This window comes from Dermacentor albipictus, chromosome 4, assembly GCF_038994185.2.
Source record: "Dermacentor albipictus isolate Rhodes 1998 colony chromosome 4, USDA_Dalb.pri_finalv2, whole genome shotgun sequence".
Classification (NCBI taxonomy): Eukaryota; Metazoa; Arthropoda; class Arachnida; order Ixodida; family Ixodidae; genus Dermacentor; species Dermacentor albipictus.
The window spans coordinates 38,090,393-38,117,990 of record NC_091824.1 but is presented as its reverse complement, the minus strand read 5'-3'; the positions used below and the strand labels follow the sequence as shown (position 1 = coordinate 38,117,990).

Below are 27,598 nucleotides of genomic sequence, written 5' to 3'. Positions count from 1 at the left end.
TTCCGCATGAGACGAATTGTCCGAAGCTCACAGACGGTTTATATGTATGATAATATAATCTGTCTGCCTATATATAAATAGTTTATTCTCAGCCAGTTCTTTCTGAGCCATGAGCGAGGCAACCGGTGGAAGTCCTTCGTCTGCTGCTGCTGCTAAATGGGCTGCACAAGCAGAGGCCCAGCGCCGTTGCCGCCAGAATCCAGAGGTGTGCTACACCGAACCAGGCATTGGTGCAGCAAGTCGAGCATATATCCATCTATTTCTCTGACCACAAAGCTTCTTTCAGGACACTCAAGAACTGGGTGTGGAGTGTTTCTTGAAGGAATACATGTGAAGAATAGAAAGTTGCCTGTAGCTGTACATACATGTCTTGCTTGAATTCTTTCCCTCAATATATTGAAAAGCCGAAACAGCTGAAGAGCTGCGCTCAATTTTCGCACTGGGAAGTAATGTAATCGTCGGCAATATTTTGTTATTTCGTAGGTCTACTTTCAAGAGGTTGCACTAAAGCGGGGTGACCACGGTTGTTACAAGCTTGCAGTCGCTCCGTCACCATCGGGTGAGTATTTTCTTGGCCTCGGCAGTTTAGCTGTCGTGGTATAGCAGTGCCAAAATTTGCAAACGCTTCGTTACAAGCAATCACGTTTCAACCACCAACATCTCCTTTGCAGGCATTATGATTGGCTTTGCTGTTGTCCGAGGGCTGACCACGGTATTTGATTTGGGCAACAGGCGCGTTGGATTCGCACCCCTCCTCTGCAATGCGAACGACGTGATAGTCAAGTATGCTGACAAGGACTATGCAGGTACGTTCCGTGCTACTTGTGATCAGACGCAACTGACTCTCCTTGCCAAGGAGCAAGGTTATCAATGCACAGCAACATATTTTATATTGTGTTATGGATAGGGTTCTGGCCATCATTTACCCCATCATTTGATTTCTTTCTGAAGAACCCTTCACCAGATTTTGGCATTGCAAACAGACAAGTATGGTGCGTAGATCATACAGTGACATTGCAATTGCAAAGTGTTTCACTGACTTGCATCACGAAAACAGCAGGAAATTCAAACTAAAGCTAGTTTAATAATGAACAAGGATTATATTGAATTCTGAAGTATCCAAAGAACCCTAGTGTGAAACATGGAAAACTACTTTGAAATTTGTGATGCTATACTAAATCTATCGGTGCTGCTGTTTGGACAATAAATCAAGAAAAGGAACTTTCACTCTTTGTTATTGCCATTGCTAATAAATTATTTCTTGCCAAATGAATGGAAATCGAGTCTTTAAAAGATAATACACAAGTGTGCTGACTTGGCACTGTCTCTTCGGTGTCCCTCCAGCATTTCTTGTGTAACAGATGTGTCTGCTGTAGTAGGAATTTGTTCTTAGCATTTTCAATATATATGTGTCGTGTGGGCGTTATGTCCATACCGTATTTACTCAAATAAAAGCGGCGGTTTCTGTGCTACCATGAAGCCACAACATAAGGCGAGATTTGTGCTGCCGTAAAGTCATGCCTCAAGGTGAAATTCGCACAAAACCTGCTCTCATCATGCCGATTATTCGGTATTTCATGATATTCCTGCCGAGCTTGAATAATCTGTTGGCTACTTGATATTGCCTTGTATTAGTGAGCATACCCAATATTTTTCTTAAGCCTTCTACTGCACCCTTGCCTTATAATCGTGACCACCTTATAATCGAATAAGTTCGGTAGTTATGTTGAAATTGCAGGCGCGAGATCCGAAAAGCAATGCCAAAGCAATTGTCAGGCTCTCTTTATCTTACCTGTTTCTGCAGTTGCATAGAAATGACATAATAGTGCCTCTTAGACCACTTATAAAATATGCTGAACTGGCTATAACGCAGCCTTTTGTGACTCCCGTTTACCTTCCCACGGAAATCTATGTACGCATACCGATGATAATGCAAGCCCATGAGACAAAATACCGGTTCTAATGTGGCTTCTGCGGGATTCCCCTGCGGAAACCGCATTATTTCGCTACGACAGAAAAGCGCAGTAGCGAATTCACTTTTCTCAAGGAGCGCAACAGCAGAAAGGGGCGGAGACTGTACGAGTGGCGAGCGGCGAGCGATGAGGGAGATGCAGTTCCAAGCATAAGAGCAACGAAGTGTAATTTGTTTTCTAAGGCGCCAGGAACGGACGCCCATCGAAATCCACAGGGAAGTGCAGTCCACATGTATCAGGAAAGGTGTATCGCTTGAGGAAGTGTGAGGCGGTGGTGTTGCGAGTTTTGCAAAAGGCCGTGAAGACCTGCATGGCAATGTGCGTTCGAGGAGGCCGCGAGCGTCGCCGACTGGCGACGCGGGGGCATCTGAAATTTAGTGCTGCGATGGGACAAATGTCTGAACCTGTGTGGGGACTATGTGGAAAAATAGTGTAAGGTACGTAGAATAGTACGTATATATGTAACTACCGATATGTATCTTATTTTGGCTAATAAAAGATAGGGACAGAGACTTTCTGATTTGCCCTCGTACATGTTTTGCATGTGTGCATTCTTTAAAAAGAAATGTTGTTTGGGTTTAGTGAGGTGTCGTTTACAGGGCAGATATTCCCAGCTCCGGCGACTTATGTTATAAGCAGTCTGTGCTGTATCACTCTAGGGATGAAAAATTTTGAGAAATCTCGAGCGAGAGGAAGAAGGAGGACGTTCTTTTTCCACATTTTTTTGTCTGCAAGATGCTTTGAAAAAAATTGAAAGTCCAATAAAAATAGCTTATATTTATTATTCCGGCAACAAAAAGAATAATTATCCTTGGAATACGAAGGCAGTGGAATGAACACCATGTCCCCTTCTACGAAAGATTGCTCATCTGATAACTGAGAAAAAGGTCACTGAATGTCCGAGTCACTCTCGCTGGACACACTCGCATTAGAATCGATTGCAGCTGCTCCACATTCAAATTAGGGGTGTACGAATAGTGATTTTTGGGACTGAGTCGAATATTGAATAGTTTTCAAATAATGAACAGCCATTCTCACAATCAGTATAAGACGATTCAAATCCTAGTATTCTTAAAGTTGGCACGCTTCTGTCATTACATAGTACATTATGAAGGCATTGTTATTAAAAGCACAAATCGAGCATTAGGAGCACGCATGCAGTTCCTTCTCATGCACAGGACTCTTCAGAGAGTGCAAATGATTGCTTGTAAAGTATGGCTACCTAAGCGGCGCAGCCTGCTCCACTACGCAAGTTCTCATGTTTTATGTCTATTCTGTGCGGCTGAAAATTCACTGTAATTTTGTTCCAATTTTATGTTTAATGGAGCACAGTTGACGCTTTGAGATATCCGAAAAATATTCGCGTTTACGAATACTGACTATTTGATTTGTTATTCGAAAGTTTCGAATATTCGCACACTCATAATTCAAATTTGATTGTACGTAGGTGAGTTTTCAAGCATGTTTGCTTGGGAGTCTGTGGAGAAGCTTTCGGTGAACATTTTCAAACAAAAACCAGTGTCGTTCAAAATGGCAGATGGCGAAGGTATCTGCGGTAGCCTTAAAGGAATAGGCATCAGCGGCTGATCAGTTCAAGGGCCTTGCCACTAGGGTAATGGTTCCGCACATTTTACAGAGTCCCAGACGCTAGTCCTGGACGAAAACCCAGAGGGTGTCCTGTATTCTGCTATGTTTGAAAGCTGTTCTGTGTTTTCAAAACAAAACCGAAAGCATATAACGAAGACGCTCAAAAACTTTGCTGCCGTTTTCCTGTCATTGTTGTTGTCGCTTTTAGGATTGTAGACTGCATGGCAGAGAATGGGAAGTATAAAGGAATGTGAAAATTATGAATGTTTTTCAACTTTTCAACTTTTCAACTTTTTCTGTGCTAAAGAAAGAAAAAAAAGAACAAGAAAAAGTATTTTTCCCAATCTTTCTGTATTTATTCCCAGTCCTTACATTTCTAATCACAATGCGCTAAAATCTGTACGATGCAAAGTGCATGATTTGTGCACACATTTGCGGGAGTGGTAATTGTGATAAAAAGAGTGATGATGAACGCCCAACAGGAATCGAACCACGGAGATATCAGCCATGCATGAATCTTTGAACTCTTTTCTAGTCCAGTTATTCCTGTAGGAATTGTAATGTGTTGCGTGAAATATTTGGCATCGAGAAAAACAAACAAAACTATTTTAAAAAATGTAAGATTCAGCAATGCCATTTACAGAATTTCTCGACTTCATGCTGATGAATATTCTCTCATTGAACTTTCACGAGTGTATGTGTTGCATCATGCAAAGGTTAGGCCTATGCCTTCTGTTTTTGGAGTCTCCAAGTAATCTCTGGTGACATTTCACACCATTACTATTGTGAATTGAGAAATTTGAAGAACCACATGCTGCTTACAACACAATTCAAGTTTTTGGCAGGTCATGGCAAAAAAAAAAAAAAAACCTTCGATTCCTTGTCAAGAACTCTAGCAGCTTTTATCATTAAGATGCATGTAACATAGAATTGTTACATCAATGAGAAAAATTGCACCAGATATGTTTAAGAAACCAAGTACAGTTGAACCTTGGTAGAACTGTAGGATTCCTACAGCAAGGAACTTTGTTAAATTGCAATTTCATTAAATTGAGGTTTCTACGTCCTGGCAGCAAAGTTACTCTACAGCTTCTTAGAACAGTCCTGCTGGATCATGCTTTATCAGTAAGCGCATACAAACAAAATTCTGTAGGAACTTTACTTTTTAATTATGAAATCAAAAGTACTGGCACAGGTTGTAGAGATTGAATTGGAAAAGGGGAAAAAATAAAGGAAATGTTGATGACAAATTCTACTGGCAAGAAATTTCAAAGAAAAAGTTATAAAAAATTACATCGCAAAGGTGACTGCATGTTCGACGCGTTGAACATCGAAGGAGACATTTCTCAAAGTCAATATATTTTTTTTATGCACTACAGAACAGGGTACTGAACCAGAAGTGAAAACCAGAAATTTATTTCACTCCGGAGTGAAACTTAAAGAAAAATAAAACAGTTTTCGGTTCAGGATGGCCGCCCCTTCTGGAGCTTTCAATCCATGCATTGCCTGCACTTGTGGCTCAACTATGCTTACCTCATTTGTAAATACAAACTCTATCATCCTGTGATTTTAAAAGTAGCAGCACCGTTAGTATGATTTTCAGTATACAGCATTGCGTCGGTGTTTAATGTGACAACGTTTGCATCGCATCCAACGCGTGGGCTCACCAGACTGTGATGTGTGCAAAGCACTTGAAGTGGAGCACATATAATCATAGTAATAATCAATCAATCATTTATTTACCATGCCCAGGAACAACCATGAGAATCATATATTAAAAAAAGGGGGGGGGGAATAAACAGCAGGGGAATATAAGTTTTAAAAAATGAGTAAAAAGAACACTCTTGAAAAATGTGCATAAAGGAAGGCACAAAGTCAATATAAAAGAAAAGGGAGGAGAAAGGCATTTGACAAATATGTAAAACTATGACAGAATAACTCAAAGCTCGGAAAAGACGCGTGACAGTGAGTTGTCAAAAATATCAAGATCATGAAAATAAGAATTATAAGGGCCCTGTATTCTGTAGCTGGTTGAGTGTTGGTGACGACAGGCAGGAACGTGGAAAGGTCTATGTTCTCAGGCGATCTTGCGCGGCGTACGAAACATGATACAACTGAGGAGTTCAGGGCTGTTGAGGATGCCATGAAGGAGTTTGAGAAGAAACAGAAGGTCAGCACAATTACTTTCGTAGTGAAGTAAGGGCAATGAAAACAATCCAACAGTGCTAATAATAATAATAATCCCACTCCTGATTCCATATCACGTGGCGTTACTGTCAGGCCGTGCTGGCAGTCGACGAAGGTGTGGAGCATGCGAGACGACAAGCATACCTCTTTGACAACCAAATGTCAAGTGTTTTATTCTTCACACGCTCCATAGCTCGTGCCCAGAGGGCAGCACAGGTCAGCTGATATGTGGCGACCACTACAGCTTTATAGGCCTATTAGCTTACTCCCAGTGTTATATATAGTATTTACCAAAATGATCTCCAATAGAATAAGGGCAATACTGGACTTTAGTCAACCAAGGGAACAGGCGGGCTTCATTAGGCGGGATTCAAGAGAATTCGGGATCCAGTAGGCAGGATTCAGTAGAGAACGGGCTTCATCAGGCGGGATTCAGTAGAGATACCAGCAGTCACAGAGGCATTGTGTAATCAAGGAGTACAGACTGCTTACGTAAATATCTTGGAAAATATCTACAGAGATTTCACAGCCACCTTAATTCTACACAAGAAAAGTAGGAAGATACTTATAAAGAAAGGAGTTGGACAAAGGGACACAATCGCAAATGCTATTCACTCTGTGCTTGAAAGAAATACTCAAGCTATTATACTGAGAAAGTTTAGGAGTAAGGATTGATGGCGAATACCTCAGCAACCTTCGGTTTGCCGACAACATTGTTCCATTCAGCAACACTGCAGATGAGTTGCAACAAATGATTGAGGACCTTAAAAGCGAGAGTGTAAGAGTAGGGCTGAAGATTAATATGCAGAAGACAAAGATAATGTTGAATAACCAGGCAAGGGAACAAGAATTCAGGATTTCCAATCGGCCTCTAGAGTCTGTGAAGGAGTGCGTTTACCTAGGTCAACTAATCACAGGGAACCCTGACCAGGAGAAGGAAATTCACAGAATAAAAATGAGTTGTATCGCATACCGCAGACATTGTGAGCTCCTGACTGGAAGCTTACCATTATCATTGAAAAGGAAGGTATACAATCAGTGCATTTTACCGGTCCTGACATATGGGGTAGACTTGGAGACGGACAAAGAAGCTTGAGAACAAGTTAAGGACTGCGCAAAGAGTGATGGAACGAAGAATGCTAGGCATAACTTTAAGAGACAGAAAGAGAGCGGTTGGAATCAGAGAGCAAACGGGTATCGACAACATTCTAATTGACATGAAGAGAAAGAAATGGTGCTGGGCACGTCATGTAATGTGTAGAGTAGATAACCGTTGGACCATTATAGTGACAGAATGGGTACCAAGAGAAGGGAAGTGCACTAGAGGACGACAGAAGATTAGGTGGTGCGACGAAATTAGGAAATTTGCGGGTGCTAGTTGGAATAGGTTGGTGCACGACAGGGGTACTTGGAGATCGCGGGGAGAGGCCTTCGTCCTGCAGTGGACGTAAAATAGGCTGGTGATGATGATGATGAACATGCAAATAGACAATGTATTGCTCCATCTTTTCCAGGCCACTCATGCGTCTGGGAGCTCCCGACAATGGGTCCCAAGACTTGGACCGTCTTTGTCTACATCATCGTCTTCATATGCATCATGTGTGCCATGCCAGTTGTCATCGTAGGGCTGTTGTGGCTTAAACGTAGGATACGTATTTTCAGGTCCAGGGGATCTTCCGACGGAGTTGGGCTTATCAACATTTAGCCACAGTATGTTTGGCATTTATTTTTCTTTCTTTTTTTATGGGCACTTAATCTTGTCTGGCCAGTGCCAACGTTTTATTGTTCACTAGTTGCATCTTTTACAATTTTTACCTTTGCACACCTTTATTTGTTGCTGCTTTTAACCTCAATTTTACCTGGACGTATTTTCAAACATTTACATTGTGACTAGGAATGCATTTTGTACTGCAATAAAGGTGGTCTGTTACATTCTGTGTTGTTCAGCTTGCATATATCCCTGGAAAGGGCCCCACACCAGGTATGGATGTTGCAAAGAGACAAGTGCGGTGTTCAGACCACATGGTGATGTCTTCATCACCAAAGTATTATGCAGCTGTAAACTGAGAACAGCTGAAAATTCGAAGAAAATCCCATGCACCCTTCTTTTCAGGAAGCCAGTCTCGCTACCTTCACAGACGACGTCACCTGCAGCGTACAGGTAGCCAGCAATAGCACAAGGAACACTGGGATTTCCGTGAGATTCAGAGGTAACAAAATTTGCAGAAATGAGCTACACAGCAAGAAAAAAAAACTAGCCCCAGCTTAGCACTGCCAGCTCTCTAGAGTCTGCAATTGCATACTTGGAATGTGACAATTGTGACGTCTCGACAGCCAAGCGTACGTGCATCGCAGGCGAGCTTGTATGCTCATTCATTGCAGTGACTTTTATATAGTACTCCGTGTCTTTGACGAAACAGATTTTAATGCGACAGCGTTAAGGAGCTCGTGTTGCAGAAAACCTGGTGTCGGCGGCGTTGGCCGTGAGCGATAAATCCCGGGAGGCACTTCATAAATAAAAAACAACTTGAAAGATAGGCTGGGTGGGAATCGAACCAGGGTCTCCGGAGTGCGACACGGAGACGCTACCACTCAACCACGAGTACGATGGTTCAAAGCGGTACAAAAGCGCCTCAAGTGAATGCGTTGTTGCCTTAGAAACGTGTCGTAGAAAGTTATACTGCGGTGTATATCGGTAATTATGAGCGTGTAACTTGCAGAAGTCGCAGTTACACGAGTAGCAAAGTAGGTTTCCGCTACATTTGTTCTGCGCACACGCAGAGCCATCTTGCGGCAAACACAAAAGACCCCCTCCTCGGTATGCGCGGCACTGCCCCAACACGTGGCGCGCCACTCGCCCGCTTCTCCCCTTTGGGCCGTGCGGGGATCGGTGCGAGGATGCCCCACCACCCTTGCGTTTAATAAGTTTTCTCGCTCTCTCCCCTTTCAACTTCCAGCGTGCGTCACTCGAACCCTCTGTTTAGGCGACGCGGCTCCTCCTTCCGCTCACAGCACGATTCCTATGTGCAGCGTTCCATGCGGGACGCCTCTTACGTGATGCCGTAGCGCCTCTGGTGGGAAGGCGTCCCCTGCGATGTGTGCCGAGCTGCTTCCGAGGAGTCATGCGTCTGCGTGGTGCTCCCAAGTGAGATAGACAATGATCCCATCAAGGCGTCAGCCCCATGATCGCGTCGGCCTTCATGGCGCGTTGCGGCCCGGCTGTCCGTGCCGATCACGGCGTTTGGCTCGCGTAGATCGTTTCTCCCTCCGAGACACCGAGTTCTTTGGTTTGTTCCGCTTGCTCAGACACACATTTCGTTGCCATGCCCAACTCTGCGTTGCTCGGCGCTCACCGCGTGATTGGTGGGTGCAAAGTCCGATGCGGGGCACCTCATAAGTGATCGCTGCGCTGTAGCGCATTGTCTTACACCCCTTGGCGGGTTGATGGGAACGCTTTCACGTTCCACTCTCGAAGGCGAAGCTTAAGCGTCCTACAATTTTTGTGCACAATGGGATGCGTGTGCTCAAAACACCTCAAGTTTTCCTTTAGGTACCTCCAGACACCCACATTCCTGTGCTCAGCAGTGTAACCCACTGAGAAATTGTCCACATGATAAATTGCTTTGCCTATGTCCATGAAACAGAATTTGTCAACCTGCCAAAAGGAAGGGCATGAATGGCTGGAAATTGATGAGCTCCTTCATGGAGTTCCTCCATGCATCAAACTGGTGCCTCCATGCAACAACCACGGTGCTCCTGTAGCAGAATTGTTCAAGACACTTGCCACCTGCATCTGTCTTGCTTCCCGTAGACTCCATTAACCATTGTTAACCCTGTATATTGAATAGAATTGGAAGTCCTATAAATCTGAAGCTAAATGTGCAATGAGCATGCCATAGTTTTCACAATAGCAAGGACTAGTCGATTTGTAGTTTTTGAAGTTTCGAATATTCGCACATCCCTTCTTCTGAGATACAATTCCTCCACTTTGCAGATGAGTGCAGAACTTATTTGCCAAAATTATGTTTATGGCATTGTGGAGATTGCTGCATAAGTCGACAGGCACAGATAGAGCCCAATAAGTGTGTTCAGATAACAGATTTGCTTTTGTGACTTCCCGCATGTATGCATAGAAATTTCAGTGTCTGTAACAGCAGTAATTTTTTTTAAACATTTAAGGCCACTGGATGCAGCGATCAAAATGCCACCATCACATTAGACAGAGCAGTTGTACCTGAACATTGTGCTATAACTCTTAAGACAAATGGGTAAGTAAAGCATGCCATAGTTTGCACAAGTGACCAGTGAACGTAAGCAGACTGATATAGAAATGGAATGCAAAGCCTTTTGCACCACAGTTGCAAACCTTTTCTGCAAAGTCTCGGTATATGCATGAAAAAGCATTTCAAAGTATTTCTACAAGGCTGTTCCACAGCACCTCATATGTATGGTCATGACTGCTGGCATAGCTGCAAACCTTTTGGACACCTCATATTTCGACAGCTGAGTTCCTGATATTTGCTGCTGTGCCTTTAAAAGACGCTATATTAGGGCTGACAAATTGTTTGACTAACCTCCTGAATAATCTGTTAATTCTTTCATCGCAATTCATCGGTCGTGGTCAAAAATTTGGTTGCCGTTTAAATTTTGAACGCAGGTGTCAAGCATCTTGAACACTTAGGGTGTCTTGTCTTGACATTATATGGCTCATTGACATTTATTAGCTAAAGCTTAGTAAGCTGTTAAGTTATGTCATTTAAGCAATCAGGAGTAAGCTACCAAATTGAAGCATCCCAGGTTGATCAGCAGAGGTTCCCCTTCCACGCCACTGGTGGCTGTCTTGGATACTATAGCTACGGCCATTTGCAGGAGTACTATGTCTGACATAATTTTTATCGGCAACTTCGTCTGCTGGATACTTGATGGTTCCCACACACACATGCAATCAACCTTTCAGTGCAACTCTAACGTCCGCAATATTTGCATATGGTCAAACTGTGGATGACCTTTACAAAATGCTGCGTAATTGGAAAACTGTAAGCTGAAAGGCTTATAAAATATGTTAACCTGGCATGTTACACACAAAACGATGATATATCACTATATATGGTGTCTCGTCATCTTAAAGTGACAAGTACCTTTAAAATAAATTGTGTCAAATTGAATTCCAAATAGATGGCAATGAACTTAAAATGAACATTTGATAAAACAAATTTCCATGGTCCCTTCATGTACAGCTTAATCAAATGAAGTCCATACATGCCACATGGTGTACGGTACCAGATGAGAAGAGGCAAGGAGGCTAAACAGGTACAAGTTTGCCACAATGCACATGGGGGTGCATAAAGAAAAACATGATTTAGAGCGACAGAATGAAGGGGGGGGGGGCAAAAGAAGATAAAATTTCAGCAGAAGTCATCGGAGATGATTGTCGAAGTCAGTCATAGCTTTCCACTTACCCTGCTGCTGCTCACCCTTCCGCCTCTCCTCCTACGCGCATGACATTGCATTAGAATGTTCCTGCTATTCGGATGTGGTGGGTAACCTGTTGATGGTCAGTCGGTCATGTCAAATTGTACACTTGAGATAATTTGAAAATGGATGCCTCCTCCACATTGAGCATAAATGCTTACGTGCGGTCTGACTCCTTCATCCTAACATCCTTATACAACTGACCATCAGTTGAGCTTGTCACGGGTACAGATGTCACAGATGTAATGGCAAGGAGATAGCCAAGTGGCTGCTTGAGCGGCAATGGAAGAAAGGAAAGTGGCCATCAAGAAGCATTCTGCAGCCCCTTTAAGTTTTATAACAGACTTAATAGCAGCCCTCGATGCTGTTTCTTTTTTCCTTCCAAGCCACATTGAGCATTCTGTGCAGTAGAAGTGAAACTTTCCGGTTTCAGCACCTCAGCCGATGTACTCCTTAAAAAGGTACTTAATTACATCTACTCTGACTCAAGATCAGCCATACGAGCCTTTCTATCTGGCCTAATCTCGAAAGAGGTGGCGGCTATAGTCAAGCAAAGACTGCCTGATGCTTTTCATGCTATCGTATGGTTCCCGGTACACATGGAAACCAATGTACATCCCAGCAAACCCAACCCGAATGAGCTAGCTCATGACCAAGCGCAAGGTCTAACATTCTGCAATGGTCCTGATACACTAAACAGTCAGGATTGTGAGCATAACTCGGACCCATTACTCTTTTCATGAAATAGTCAAACACTATCATCTTGGGCGCAGGCAATTCCCACTCCCACACCTAAAGCTAACTAGACCTCAATCTTCCGCATTGAGAATGTTACAAATGAGATCTTTCCCTTCGAGAGGAAAGTTTAGCCGCTTTGCTACGGACATCGACCCACGCTGCCTTGAGTGCAATGAAGAGTATTGCTCGTTAGCACACATGCTCTGGCAATTTTCTGCGTTACAAAACGCCTCTTTTAGTAAATAAGAAGACTGGGAAGAGGCTCTTAAAAGCGGCGATCCCCAGGACCAACTAAGGGCTGTGCAAAGGGCCCACTAATGGGCAGCGGACCATGGTCTTCGGCCCCAACGTGGGAGTGGCCTGCAACTACGACTTATTAGCTCCTTAGGACCTTAATAAAGTTTGTTGACTGACTGAATGATTGCAGGAACATAGTTCCTTTCAAGAACATATACAGTCAGGTTCTAAAGAGCTTTGACACCTTTTCATAAAAGCCCATCCTCTGCAGCAAAATTAACTGTTGTGGCAAGCAGGTCTTGTAGCGGGTGACTGCCGTGTGCATTTTTATGGCCACCAGCACCTTCTGCAAAAGCCATTTCTGTACTGTTCTGGTCATCAAACTGATAAAAAAGAACTATCTGTTTCATTGGCAATGTCACCAGATGCCTTGGAGCATTGATTTATATTAGTAGACTGAGAAACCAGCTTGGCTTGACTGTGGTCATTATCATCTAGTTCTACAGCATGGCTATGTGACCCACTGATTCATTCAAATCACATTCAGGGTCACCACCAACCCTGGAGGCTTCTTTAGACTTTTTAGATTTATTTGTTTTTTTTATAAGGACTACGAAATCGCCAAGTAGTTGCGGATATTCTGAAGACAACTAAATTTTTGTTGGTTGGTCAAGAGCGCATCCATGTGGCCCCACACGCCTGGGCAGACGCAAAGTACCATTGGCGCATTATTGTCGATTGCTGTGTCACTTCTTAGGCAGCATGATTGTTTAAACAAAAGATATGTGGATTTATGTGTGGAACAAAACACACTCCTACAAAAAGGAAGAGGTTGCTTCACCAGCCACCTGAATGCTCCCAAGATGTGTTCAGATGCCAGGCATGGAATATAAATAAGAGCACTAAATATGGTAAACTAGAAAAACTACAACTATTATGTTAATAAATTGGAAGGTACCCTAATGCTAAAAATGCGGAGTGTATCCTAATGACATAAACACACTCTGGAAGTGTCCCAGTCACACAGCACATCAAAAGAAAACACAAATGCACACACCCCTCCATGCGAACTCCTAGGAACAATGAACTGCTGATTGGTAGATTATGCAAAGCCAATATATAGCTCTAGAAATCCGCAGTCTACTTCATCGAAGATAAATGACGATCAAATAAAGACATGTTTGCTGGGACTTGTAACGTTTCAAATTCCTACAGCCTTTACACGAGCAGGTGGTAATCATAGTTTTTGCCAAATATTTGCGCTTCAAGCACGAGTCTGTAATGCTAGACCACTCTCCACTTTTGTTGAAGCCATGACTCTAAAAGAAATGATAGTACTGCTACTTTAACATATGTCGGCCTTCCGTCATGTCGTGGTGCAACCAGCCTGGGGTGCACCCTGAAGGAAGGTTGTGAATTTATGCACGGCCACATGTACCGTTGTGCTACAGGGTCCGAAATGTCATAGTGTCAAAAAGTCCCATATACATTTTTTCCACATTATAAACATAGGTTTTCTTTCCATCTTTTCCGGATACATGACATATCGACCTGACCCGTATGAATAAAGTTACTCAGCAAATTTTTGAGCGATAGTAGTCTCTTTGTGAATCAAGCCTCGTACCGAGGCGCCCGATGCTATAATAAACAAGCCGTATACCGCACCTCCTCCATATTCATTGCGCTTCTGCTTTATTCTTGGGCAATAAAATATCAAAATCCGTGCATACGACACCCACTTCACGGGGGATGCCTGCACGACGACACAAGGCGACGACCGAGTACGTTCTGATGTGAACCATATTGAGCATGTTCAAATAAGTTGCAGCAGCTTTCAGCCCAAAACGGACGAGGTAAGCTCAGCGATACAGGTATAAGTGTTTTTTTAGAACATCCAAACATGCAAATGGCAGAGAATGGGCTAAAACCATGGGCTGAACCATTTGGCTGGACAGCACCTGAGCTCCAATAGGTGATGGATGTTTCTGGATAAATAGGAGCCTATACAGGGAGATGCACGGAAGAAGAAAGGAACGCCTCCTTTCTACATGCACAAACAAAATGAAGAACATACTAATTTCCTCTTTATGGCGAGGAGACAACTGCGGCCACCGCGGCCGGCACAAGGGCCGGGGCAGCTTCTAGTTTCTGGCATCATCATCATCATCACCACGCCGAAATGACAATCGCAATTGCCGCTATAATTTGGCGAGTTTTCAAGCGTACTGGTACGTGGTGTGCTGTGGCTCGCGTTTCGCGCGCAGGTTACACCACGCGATGGCTCCGAAAAAGAAAGGACCGTTCTTCTTCCTCATGCGAGAGCTTCAGAACGAGCGCAAGGAACGCAACCTGCCGTGCTCTCTGGACGCCGTCCGAGAAGAAGCAGGAGAGAAGTGGAAGGTATGCCGGCGCCCGAGGTCCCTTCGTGTAGTCGCTAATTGACAGTTTCGTTCGGTGATTTCGACCTTATTCGTTATTCGAAGGTCTGGAGAGCAGTTTTAACCAGCACAACGGCGCTGTCAGCGACGCTGCGGTAACGCCTTGTCATTTGCGCGTGCACTCGCCGCGTTCTTGTGTGTCTCGGCCGGTGTCTGCCGGTTTCGATACGTGAACGCAGCAGTCACGCGTTGCCGCACTTTCTGCTACCCGTGCGGATGAAGTTGAATGCGGTGAAGCGTCGTACTGCATTGCCATTCATTGTTGTAGTTCTGTTTTACGAGCTCAAAAGAAAAAAAAAAAGAAAAACTGGCGTTACTTTGCAGACGCTCACAGAAGAGCAAAAAGCAGTGTACGAAGCCATGGCGAACGACTTCAAGGAGCGCGGAAAAGGAGGATTACACAATAAGTTCACTTCAGATGGTCGCAGCATCGCCGTGAGTAAACATGCATACGGTAGCCACATGGACTTGTTGGTCTGGCATGTACTTTTCAACAGCGCAGACGTAACGACAGGGATGTAGAATGGCACATCAGACGAACACATAGCGCTGTGTTTGTTTAATGTGCCATTCTATGACCCATTCTATGTCCCTGTCGTTATGCCTGCACCATAACCAAGTAGAAGATGCTGACAAAAAACTAGGCTCGCTCGTTCTGGCGCCTTTGTCATTTTGAGTTCACAAAGCAAGTGCACGTACCGTTTTCAGAGTGTATTGAAAGAAGAAGATGAGCGGATACAGCTCCGTCGGGACATGATAAATAGTATTCAACGTTACGTAGACGATATAGGCACAGTTGACGGTACGTATACTTTTGCCATTAATCATAGTCACTGTTAATGCAGTGTCAAGTAACAGCATGCTCGTCGCCGTTGTGTTGTCGTTTCACCTGATTGTGATTTATCAACTCACCCCCACCCCCTATGACATTCCTCATTTTTTTTTTCACATCTAGACATTAAGAGATGGCCATTTTATATAGTGTCCTTCAATATACTCTGCGAGGCGAATGGCATCTACTACCCACTGGAGATAGGACTGATAGAGTACTCAGTCGAACAAGGTTTCATTAGAGCATTCCACAAGTTCATCGACCCAGGTATGAGCTTGCTTCTTTTAATATTCTTTTTTAATTGGAAGCTTTGTGCATTGTAGCTTCTGATATTAATTTCCAGTAACTTGTTCTCAGGTCCAATACCGCTTGGGTTTGCAAGTGCCGCAAAAGACCACAGTAAGTTGCACTATTGTTTACGTTAGCTTTGAGCAGTGACTTGTTCCCTAGCAATGTGTATATTGGTAATACTAGGAAGCTTGCGATTTACTTAGTCCGGTTTGTGCAGTCACCATCTGTATGAAAAAAGGAACATGCAATCACATGGCCAATAGCCTGGTTGGCCACATGTTGTGTAGTGCTGCAGCAAGATGGGAAAACAAAATAAGAAGGGCACCATTCCTTTTTCTGCTTGCGTACCCTTCATGAGCATTTCTTTGAGATATTGTACTCTTTCTTGTGCCATGCCTGCGAACGTGAACAGTTCTATGTGAATTTGTTGTGGATTTGCTGCATCTGACGTAGCTTCGGAAGTGTTGGAAGTTAAACCGCGAGTCTGATGGGCATCGTGATTGCCCTAACAGATTCTTCCATTATTCTCCGCTCACAAGCAATATCAACACAGAAAGAGGGAAGGACTTTCAAACTGACTCCAACCAAATAACTGAATTTTATTAGCCCGACGTTTCAGAGCCCATTTGGCTCCTTCCTCGGGGGGTAGTTTTTCGGGAGGTGGCGGTGTGCAGCTTTTAAACGTTCTTTTGTAAAGAAAGAAAGGGGAGCACGGAAGGTGAGGAGAAACAAAAGGGGGGGGGGGGATTGAGGGCTGCCGTGGCACTGGGCGGGGGGGGGGGAGGAGGGGATGAAATGACTGGTGCTGGGGAAGCTTGGCAATTTCTTTCTCTATGGCTTGGCCCTCGAAAGTGCCGCTGATGGATGGCGAGGAAATGGGGGAGGTTACAGGGCCACGCCAATGTTTTTGTGTTGGTGAACAGAGTGGGAGTCTACCTGGCTGGGCATCCTTTTCTTCTTTTCGTCATGTCGCCAAGGCCATGTACATACACCGAGGGTAGGTTGCCCTTCAAGCGGTTTATGTTACCCCCCTAAGCCACCCCCCGAAGAACTACCCCCCAGAGGAAGGAGCCGAATGGGCTCCGAAGTGTCGGTCTAACAAAATTCAGTTATTTGGTTGGAGTCAGTCTGAAAGCCCTAATCTATTTCCCTACCTGACAGGCAATTCTGTCAATGTTTAGCTTGAAGAAAAAGGGAAGTGTGCTAGAAGAGGTGCAGACTAACAGGAATGACACCGCTCTCTCCTTTTGTTTTTTGCATGTCGCCACAGCACTGTGTGACATGCAGCTGGCTGGGCTAGTTCCTACGCGCTTACACACTCATTCATAGGGCTAACAATATTACTTCATAAAGTTGCCCCGCAGGCACCTTGACTCTCGTCAAACTCGTAAGCTAATGCTTATCTCACCAGAAAAAAATAAAAAAGGCAGTATATCGTGGAAATAACTTATTTCACAATTAAGGCATTCTTGTTATACTTAAACGTACACTAAAGCAAAAAATAATTGAACTTTTACAGTTAAAAAAAAGGCCACTGTTATAACAAAAAACTGAAGGCCACTGGTGACATACCCTTGTAGTTCCCCCCACCTGCCAGTTGCAATGTCACTGATTTTTACGGTGCCTGTTTGGACTTCTTTAATTGGTAAATAGGGGCTACGTTGTGTTCTAAAGAAAGCCAAAGGCAACTTGACAAGTTTCAAGAACATTTACCCTGCCACAATGGACCAAATATGAAATAACACTTTGAAATTTGTGATGTCACAGTGACATACTGGTGCTAGGTTTTTAGTGGAGAATAAAAGGTGTAGGTTTGGCTTTCTTATTCTGTTCTAGTAACCAATTAAGTAAAAGCTTAAGAGTATAAGAAAACACACATACATGTTCTTACATACAAACACCAAAGAAAAAACACTGCTTTTCACCTGTGAAAGGGTTGGTGTGAAAAGCAGGGTACTGTCTTGGGTTCCTGTGTGTGTGTGTATAAAAGTGTGTTTTCTTGCATTCTTATGCCAAGATGTGTTACCAACAAGCCCAGCTACAAGTTATCCTAGTAACCACTGTTCTACTGTGAAATTAAATTAAAACAGGCTTTTTGAAGAATACTTCAGTCTGAAATGATCTATTACTTTGAGTATGACTCTTTATGCAGTCATAGTGAAGCAACGCTACAAAAACACGGACGAGGGAGGAATACAAGGATGAAGGCTGACTGCCAACAAAAGCTTTGTGTGTGCGCAAATATGCAGTCAGCGCTCATCCTTTTGTTGTTCTCTCGTCCCGTGCTTTTTTTAGCGCTGTTTCACTAGGAAGGTATCGTACCAACTAGCTTGCTCCCAGACCTTATTAATTTTTGTACAGGTTCGTCATGGTAGAAGTGGCACAAAAGAGAGAAAGACTACACGACGTGGCAGGTGCCCTCATGACAGGTCTCATGTGTCGTCTTATTTTGTGCCATTTCTGCCAAGAGGGATCTAGCACTTCTGTTTAGGGACCATTGAATTGACAAAGACTATAGGCTGCTATTGAAGTTGTTTGCTAGATTTCTGCTAATTATTGCCTGACGATACATTTTTTTTTTCTCTTTTGTGATTAGGCGAAAGCACGCATGGCATCCCCATCACAGGTTTTGAAGAAGGCACAACCGACTACAGGAGCGTTGTCCGTGGCCTGATGGCATATCTCCGACTCCCCATTGAGGATGCGATCCTTCCACCTCTCTTCTGCATGCAAGACCACATCCCACAGGCCGTTGGCTGCATGCGGTGGCTCGAAGAACATGCAAGTGAGTTGTTAGTTTGTAGTTCGCCTGCTCATTATCATAAAAACCCACGCATAGCTTGGACCCGCTTATATTCCAAGGCGTAAATTAGGAATAGCAAAAACGGGAAAAAAGAAAGTTTTGCTTCTGTTTATAGTCAGAGTAAAACAGTCGCTGAAAGCACTTATTTTCATCACATTTCGCTCTTCAGTCGTTGTCGTCTGTTGCTTTTCATTCCGAGAGTCCCTTGTCGGAGACATCCTCCCACAAAAGCATGTCGTTAGTGTCATCAAGTGTGTTTAATATCGAATATTTCTAGAATGCGAGACGAATGAGCTCCTCGAGAATGCAGGCCCAAGCATCAGCAACTGGCCACGTGCGGTCACGCGGACTTTATCTCGAAAGTGATCTGCTTTGGGGGCGCATTCTAGGTGGGCCGACGGCTCTTAGCTTTGCATGTGCTGTGTTCTCGCTGCTCGGTTTGCGTTGACACGACAGACAGCAGGAAGGTGGCTTCGCTCACTGCTGCTGCCACACTTCCTCACACCGGCATTTTGACAGCGAGTGTCCACGGTCATCGAGTATGATGTGCTCATGCCTGTTTGTGCGTGCTGACACGATGCTTGTTAATTTAGTAAGTGAGCCAATGTTTACATAGTTTTATGGCCGACAAGACTACTATCCTTTCTTCGTATGGATGTCTACTAATTTGCTATTGCAATTGATGCTTCACCTTTGAGGCGAAACTGCAGCTTTTTCACTTGTCAACTAGAATATCAGCTACCTCCGATTGCCCTCTAATCCACATTGCTGTCTCCCTGCCTCCTAACATTGCCCTTAATATTTTTCGTTCCATCGCCCCTTGCAAGGTCCTTAGGTAACCTCCAAGATCCTGCTGCATGTGCTAATACTCGTAGAATGCAATGATTGTACACTTTGCTTTTCAAGGATAGCGGTAAGCTGACGGTCATGGACCTGGTAATGCCTACTGTATGTGCAACAATTAATTTTTATTGTTTTATAAATTTTATGCTCAAATTCCCTGTGATTAATTAGCCTCGATTAATGTTCCCTTGCACTGTTCTCGAATTCTCATTGTCTTTCCAGGCTGTTAGACATTACCTATGTTTCCTGCATATTAATCTTCAGTCCTACTTATATGCTTTGTCCGCCAAAATCCTCAGTAATTTGTTGCCAGTCACCTCCATCACTGATGAACAGGACAGTGTCATCTCCAAACCAAAGGTCGTTGAGGTATTTGCCTTTGATCCTCCCTCCTCTTGTTCTTCTCAGGCTAATGGCTTGAATACTTCTTTTAAGCACACAGTGAATAACATTAGAGCGATTGCACCTCTTTGTCAGACACCTTTCTTGATCAATATTTTGCCACTTTTCCTGTGAAGAATAAGGTAGCTGTGGAATCTTGATAGGTATTTACCACATTGCTTGCCTGTATTTCTTATACTTCCTGACTCCACACTTTCTCCATGACTGCTTGTACCTCTACTGAACCAACACACTTCAGTAATCTGTGTAAGCCATAGGCAGTAGAACTTCATTGGCCTGCGATTGTACGATGTGTTTTTCAGCCGCCAGATCCCGTGTGAGCATGAAAAGGCACGAGGCACGCATTACTGAGAGCAGTAGCTGCCAGTCACAGCAGCTTTTCTGCAGTGCTCATCCTCCCATGTCACATGAAAATGCCGGCATGCACACAGTTGCTTCAAGTCGCGTGCACGGCCATCACCATCAACCCTATATTGCGATAAGCATGTTTATCTACTGTTTCACAGCATGTGGCATAGAGCCGTTTGAAGCGCACTGCACACATTTAACAACAGATTAAATGCACTTCTGTTCCCTGCTGCAGAAGGTGTCAAGTGAGGGTCATGTTTTGCTCTGGTGGCATCATATTCTGGCTCGATTTCGTTTTGGTTTCTCCCATGGCTCTCTTGAAGCACAATGCAATACAAAGACAACAAAGTGCGTCTCAGGCTGCCACAACTGGCAGGATGCTTTGCGTTACGTTTATGTAACTACAGTTCGGTGTGCCAAATGTTTTAGTGACTTTGGCTTGTACGTTTACCTAGTTAGTATGTCTTTTTTTTTCTCTTCATTTTGCAAAAATTACGAACGAAATTATACTGTGTATAGTTGGTTGTACTCTTTCAATCTCTCAATTACCCGACTGATGACGTGGTGTGGTCCATTGTTAAATACTCCTTTTAGAAGCCAGTCTGTTTATTGGGTTGAATGTAGTGTTGCCGTGGTTGTATTGGAAATCATTTTTGTTAATACTTTGTGCAATACCGAAAGCAAGCTACTGGGTTTATAATTCAATTCATTAACATCTCCCCTTTTATGTATAAGTATGGTGCTGGCATTCTTCCAACCCTCTGGTACACTTGAAGTTCTGGGGCATTGCAATAAAGGGTTTCAAGCTTCCTAAGTATGGTATCACCTGCACCTTTGATCCTACCATCTTTGTTACTACCAAATATGTGGGCACTGTCATAAATATATGGCAGGATGCTTACTTTCAGTAAAGTACTCTAATGTGATGGGCAGAGGCATGCAAGTGGCAGCCATATTCCATCTCGCCAGGAGGCACCTTAGTGAATCACAGGTGGTCAAAGTTAATGTCAAAGCCTTGTCTACGGTGTCTCATACTGCTGATGTGTTGCTCTGGAATGTTAGCCCAATCAGTTAGTCAATCTATCAGTCACTCAGTGAGTCAATTTTCTTGCCTTGTCCATGCTATGTCACAAAGTCGTCATCTAAAACTATCATCCCACAAGTCCCCTTTTTTTGTTTGATGTTGCACGGGCTGATACGACAATGGCAAGCCTTTTTGCTCTGCGATCGATAATCACTCCTTGCACAGATTTTAATCGTGCTACAATGACTTAATTCCGTGCTTTTGTATTTTGCTAAATGGGTGTTGTTGAAACACTGACAGTTGCGAGTAGATTCATACTAGTTTCAATTGTGCTGTAAATGGCACTGTTTATTTGTCCTTACAAAGGGATCACCCTGGACTTTCCGATCTGGGACATCCTGCCACTTCTGCGCAAGCTGCGAAATGTGGTTGGAGAGGAGATCTCACATGCCGAAGCCGAGAACATCCTCAACTCAGCCTTGTTCGACTACGAGCTGAAGTCTCTGTAAGTATCCTCCCTCCTCACATTGTATTGCACATTGCCATTGATCCTCTTCAAAATTAACTCTGTAAAGTGGGACCTTTTTTTTCTCGGTCATATTCGCGGCGACCAAGATGGCGATCTGCTGCGTTTGCCACCAGCACGTCTGTTCCATGTGTGGCTGCAGCTTAAAGCACAACGCTGTCTCATCAGCATTAAAAGTATTCCTTGGCGAGTAGCTTTCATGGTACTGCTTGCGGGGTGCTACTTTTTCGTGTCGTGCGTGCGTCAATGTCCATGTCCTTCGCCTTGCTGTATAATGTGTGGAAGACGGTCTGCGTCGTTCCCTAAAATAGTGGAACCAGCCCTCGGAGGTGATGGTGTATTGGGTGTCCGAGTGCTGGGCAAAAGCGGCTGCCTTTGTCAGGATTAAGGGGCACCTCAGAGCGATGTTTTGACTACTAATTTCTTTCACCCATATACTTTGTTTACTTGCATTATGATCGCACTCGCGTAATGATTGCACCCCTGAATTTTGTACATTGCAGCACATTGCAATCGCAACTATTCAAGCACGTAACTTCCGAGAGTTCAATCACACCCCTAATCAAAGAAGGTGAAACTTAGTGATGGCGTCATCGTCGTTAGAAAATGTGAAAAAGTTACCGTAATCACTTGCATGAGGATCACACTCGCGTAGCGATCGCACCCTTGAATTGTGGCGTCAAAATTAGTTTTTTTTTTCTTTCCCATGTAATGATTGCATCCTGAACTTGCCACAGCGATGTGTCCTGTGCCAAGACTAGCTAAGGATGATCGCGCTTACCATCTGTCGAATGCTGCACGAATGACTCAAGAATACCAGGTGGTCTGCACATACCAAACAGATTCTTAAGCAGATGTCCCATTTCATTCCTTTTATCATTTCCTGCACTACCATGAAAAAAAAAAAAAAGCTGTAACCAAGCTTGCCTTGGCTTTATTGGTCTTAGGCTTTATAATGGTTGTGGTCAACAACAACAAAAAGGCTCCTTTCTATTGCTCTCATCTGCACTCGTCGGCACACAACAAATCGCGAGCGGCAACAATTGTAACCACATTTACACTGATACGTTAGAAGTGCACCCTATTCATACGGCGATGCTTGTAACACAGCCAAGATATTTGCCCACCCTTAGCAGAAATTTGCCGTATCAGAATAGTAGCGAAGACAAATGCCGCCGTTTCGGCAGCATGCTTGCCATGTGTTTCTATGGCACTGGCAGCTAAGCGTGCCCATCTCTGTTTTTGTCCCCTCAAAGTAGACATGGCTTCATTATTACCGCAAACATGCCGATATTAATGATATTATTCATTACTGATATGGAACAAACTATATCAATGCACATAATGTACTCACGAAAAGAACAAAAAATTTGTTCGCCTTGCTCTGCCAGCCGCCTTTTTTTTTTTTTTTTGGTGTCCCACACTGTTACAGCGGCAGTGTTGTCCTCCTATTGTCATCCCGCAGCAAATGCGGGATGAAAAAGGAAAAGGGATTCTTTTCACGGAAAATTTAACCCACGTAATGACCCACCCCTGAATTTGCGTTGAATTTTTTGGCAGGAAAGTGGGATATTTATGCAAGTAAATATGGTAATCACGGCGCTCTGAAGTTGTGGGCAGTACTTGGCTGTGCGTAGCCTTCTTTTGGCTGCTAGGAATCTCTTCAGCTTCGTAGACATCTTCGATGGCCTTCATGGTGTGGATGTACGTAGAAAGTGTGCTCCGCGGCATGCCATACTTTGCGATCTTGAAGTTGCTGGCCATCTTTTCGTTGACTTCTTTCAGAAGTTCAGCTTTCTGCTTGACGGTCTTAGGGCAGTGCCTGCCTCGCGAAGACATCCTGCAGCTTTGATGCAAGCTAAGGAGAATTGGCACGCGGAAACTTTACCTACCAACACCAGCAGCACAGAGTTTCAGTGCACAAAAGAACCAGTTCGTGCAGGTCGCAGCTGCTCTATTGCCGATGTTGATGCCCATTGTGCTTTCTTCTTTAGATTGGGTTGCCATGCGGTGAGTGCAGCTAGCCAAACGCCCCAATGAGAATAATGCTTCTACAATAATAAAGCTTCTAGTGAAGGTTTAAAACGACAACTCTTGGTGGCACGAGATTTCGAATTATCAGTGGAGGTGCCAATTCTTTAACGAAATAACGAGTTCTATTACCCATAAACTCCTATGAACTGTGTACCGGACTGTAGCGACTAGTTCATATTATCAAAATTTCAAATTAACGAGTGCTGAATTAACAAGCTTCCACTGTACTAACACACCTGCCGACCCTCCCGATTTGCTCGCGAGACTCCAAATTTTTACTGAGCTTTCCGATTGTACGATCACTGTCTTATATCGCCCGAAAAGTGGTCTCTGTTCGCGCAATAGCGAATTTTGTGAAACTGACACTGCTGAATCAACTGCCACATCGTAACCATCAGCATCACCAACAACAGTCGCACCAGCACCATCGGTATCATCGACTAAGCAGCTGACTACGGTGCCTAGTAAGCCGACCAAAGCCAGAGCCAATGTAGCTGTTGCATTTCGTGCCTGGATTCCTCCATGGTGCATTGTTACTGCTGTTTGTGTGTATCATTAGTGTTGGCTAGGCCGTGTGTGTGGTGCACCATGCAAAGTTAGAAACCTCGTGTGCTTGATGCCATGGAGCTATCAAAGCCCAAGAAAAGGTGTGTGCAGAAGCTTTTGTGATCTTACACTTCTGAATTTCCGTGCTTTATGACATCAAAAAAAGAACATTTTGCATTTTGTACAATGCGTCGATGCGACGTCAGCGTGCCTCACGGTGGCAAAGGTGACTTCAAACTGCATGTTTCTACGGTGAAGAATCAAAGCTGTGTTCGCATCGCTGAGCAGCAAGACAACATACTGAACCTTCTCCGGAACAACTGTGACGACAGTGTCGTACGTGTGGAGTGTATGTTTACGAGATTCCTCGCCCAACACAACCTACCCCTTATTATCACCGTACACGTTGGGCCTCTTCTACGGAAAATGTTTCCAAAATGTGACAAGGCGAAGCATTATGGATGTGGACGCAAATCCAAAACGCAACTCTGAAGGATGGGAAGGTGGCCAACCTGAAATTTATTTCACAGGCATCGCTCTCGAGTCTTCGTTTCTTTATTCAGTTTCCCTCAGCTGCTGCCCTGAGAGTCCAATGAATCTGCTGAAGACGCTTTAGCTGCTTTCGAAGCTGAGTTTGCCACTCTACAGGCATTCAGTCTTCCAGAGGGCATTCTGAATGAAGAAAGGCGAGATGTGCAGTGGTCTATGGTTGGAAAAATGAAAAACACTGATGGAAAACATGTTTCACCGAGTTGCTAATGTGATGCTGGATTTAATTGTGATACCGCATAGCTGCACAGTGTGTGAGACTATTTGTAGCATGCGCGAAAAACTAGGACTGAATTCTGCTCATTGATGTGCAACAAATTTTAGAAGTAAGCAAAGTCTGCTACTGAAAGGTCCCTGCGAAAGGACTCAACGAACATTGCCTGAAAGTTTGAACGAAACACCCCCCCCCTCCCCCCCGCCCCGGTCCTACCAGAAGTTGAAACATTCAATGCACTCTCCCCCCCCCGTTGGCGCGAATAAAAAGTCTCCCTATTTTTGATCTCGCCAGGTTGGCAGGCATGCTGTAGCCATGTCAGTACAGGGGCGGATCTAGGAAGGAGGGGTGAGGGGGAAGGGACAATTCACGAGTTGATTTCTGCTCACTCAGTGTGTACGCTGTGGGTCCAGAAATTGTGCACTTATGCATCTTGCATGCTTCAACTACCACATGGGTCTGGCACAGACTACTGGAGTGCGCATGTGGCGTGTGAGGGCTTCGTTTAATCTGAAATGCACTGTGAAATTCTTTGTCCAAATTATGGAAGTGAATGGGGAGAAATGGGATGGGGTTAGATTAGTTCTAGGCGCTCACAGAGCCCTAAGGTGCTGTTTGTGGAACCCAGTTTGATAACCCAAGGTCTGGATAGTTGTGTCGTCACAGGTGATGATGACACAGATGATGAAAAGTACCTGTGGTGTGTGCATCGAATAAAGTCTAGGATGCAGCATCAACATTCCACCACCGCACCACATGGTGTTAAATCTTCGTCTCTGTCCCCGCAAGGACACCTTGAGACTCAAGGTGATGGTGCTTGGCGCCACCACGGACCCTTAGCCCCCATACCGAAGCTGTAATCCGCACCGTGGCGACAGGTTGTACGGTGAAGGGTAGAAACCATGAACGGTGGCGGTCGGGGCCACGGTCAAGCCCAGGCCGACGGGCTCCCCGTCTGTTTACCAGGTGGGGGGCCCCGGGACCTTCTTGTGTCTATAAGGGTGAAACACAGGTGACACAAAAGGAACCCTTAATCCATACATGCCGCATGGATTCTCAATTTCCCCCTCTAAAAAAAACCGATCGGAACCGGAAACGGTATCACATCGAAGGTATCAAAGTTACAACTCGGAAATGTGCTGAAAATTTTCCACAGTTCCTGGTAGTTCACGCTGTTGAGCAAAACGCTCCAGTGGCCACTCTATCAGTGTTTGTACTACAAAAAATGGCTAGTAGCTAACTTAGGCGAAGAATATGAAGCAAAAGAACTGTCCTCAGGAGATCTGCTTGTAGAAGTCAAATCCAAAAAAGCAGTGATGCGTTACTCGTACAAAAGAAGCTTGCTGACCTTAACATTACTGTAACACCTCACAGAAGCCTGAACAGCGTTCAGGGAGTAATTTCTGAGCGGCTGCTAATGACAGAAAATGAAAATGAGCTCCTCGAGAATTTGCGAGACCAAGGAGTAACGTCCCTTCGCCGCATAAATATAAGGCGCAACGGCGAAGAAAAAACACCTCACATCGTGCTAACATTCGGCAGCACTCGCTTGCCCGAGTCTGTCCAGGTTGCATTCATCAGGTGCCCAGTGCGCCCATACATCCCTAACCCTAGGAGATGTTTCAAATGCCAAAGGTATGGCCATGGCAGCAACACATGTAGAGGCAAGGAGACCTGTGCCAAATGCGCCGAAACCGAACACAATACTGACAACTGCCAAGCAAGTGAAACAAAGTGTGTAAATTGCAACGGTCCACATGCAGCGTACTCACGAACCTGTGAAGTATTCAAAAAAGAAAAACAAATAATCAATCTAAAAGTAGGAGAAAACATATCTTACCCTGAGGCAAGGAAAAAGTTCAGTCAAGAGACATCCAGGTCATATGTTGACGCCATGTGCCGCGGGGCCGAACGGCGTCTGGTGACAGTGGGCACACAGTACACCATTGTTGATGTGTGCCTGCCCCGTCCCCCACCCGAACGGCACTCCGGTGTCGGCACCGGAGTGCCGACACCGGCAGTGCACCTGGAAGTGCACCTGACGGCGCCCTCTGGCACAACCAAAGTTAGTGGGAGTGGTAACACACCACTCCAACTTCAGGCCACTGCCCAGGCAGGGCGATCCACAACTCTGACAGGTGTAGCCTAGGCTGCCATACTATCACACAAAAAAGGCTCGCTGGCTCTGAGCCGGTAGGCCGCAGGGCTTCCCCCCATCGTGAGAAGCCACAAATCCGTACCCCTGCGGGTTCCCCACGGAAACCCATCACCTCGCTGGAGGCGATGGATATAAGCAGTCTAAACACCATCTACAGGCAGCATCTGGGATCGAGACAGCCAATGGGTGCCCTTTATTACCTGCAGGCATGTCGCTTGACTCGGGTCAATGTAGATGGCGTCGCGATGCAGTATGCCGCTCTTCGGCTCCCGCTGCGTGGAGTATACCACTTTTGTTGGGGCCTGTACATGTCCACTAGGTGGACACAGAATGCCCCTCAGGGTCTCCCCTCTGCATTCACCAGGGGCTTGGGGCAGACATTAAAAATTATGTATG

At 44.6% G+C, this 27,598-nt stretch overlaps 2 protein-coding genes across 3 annotated transcripts in view; both read left to right on the top strand.

Annotated features, from left to right (window-relative positions):
- Positions 1–7,682, top strand: part of LOC135916734 (beta-secretase-like) — a 48,136-nt gene extending 40,454 nt beyond the window's left edge. For both annotated transcript variants that reach the window (XM_065450185.2, XM_065450184.2), the window contains 3 exons: positions 484–559; positions 672–806; positions 7,262–7,682. In XM_065450185.2, the coding sequence (XP_065306257.1) occupies positions 484–559; positions 672–806; positions 7,262–7,452 (402 nt within the window). In that variant the 3' untranslated portion in view covers positions 7,453–7,682. The remainder of the gene's footprint in view (positions 1–483; positions 560–671; positions 807–7,261) is intronic.
- A 6,669-nt stretch (positions 7,683–14,351) lies between these two features.
- Positions 14,352–27,598, top strand: part of LOC135916752 (protein maelstrom homolog) — a 65,105-nt gene continuing 51,858 nt past the window's right edge. The window contains exons 1-7 of the mRNA XM_065450200.2: positions 14,352–14,594; positions 14,957–15,067; positions 15,341–15,434; positions 15,588–15,731; positions 15,822–15,863; positions 18,352–18,540; positions 21,542–21,680. Of these exons, the coding sequence (XP_065306272.1) occupies positions 14,472–14,594; positions 14,957–15,067; positions 15,341–15,434; positions 15,588–15,731; positions 15,822–15,863; positions 18,352–18,540; positions 21,542–21,680 (842 nt within the window). The 5' untranslated portion in view covers positions 14,352–14,471. The remainder of the gene's footprint in view (positions 14,595–14,956; positions 15,068–15,340; positions 15,435–15,587; positions 15,732–15,821; positions 15,864–18,351; positions 18,541–21,541; positions 21,681–27,598) is intronic.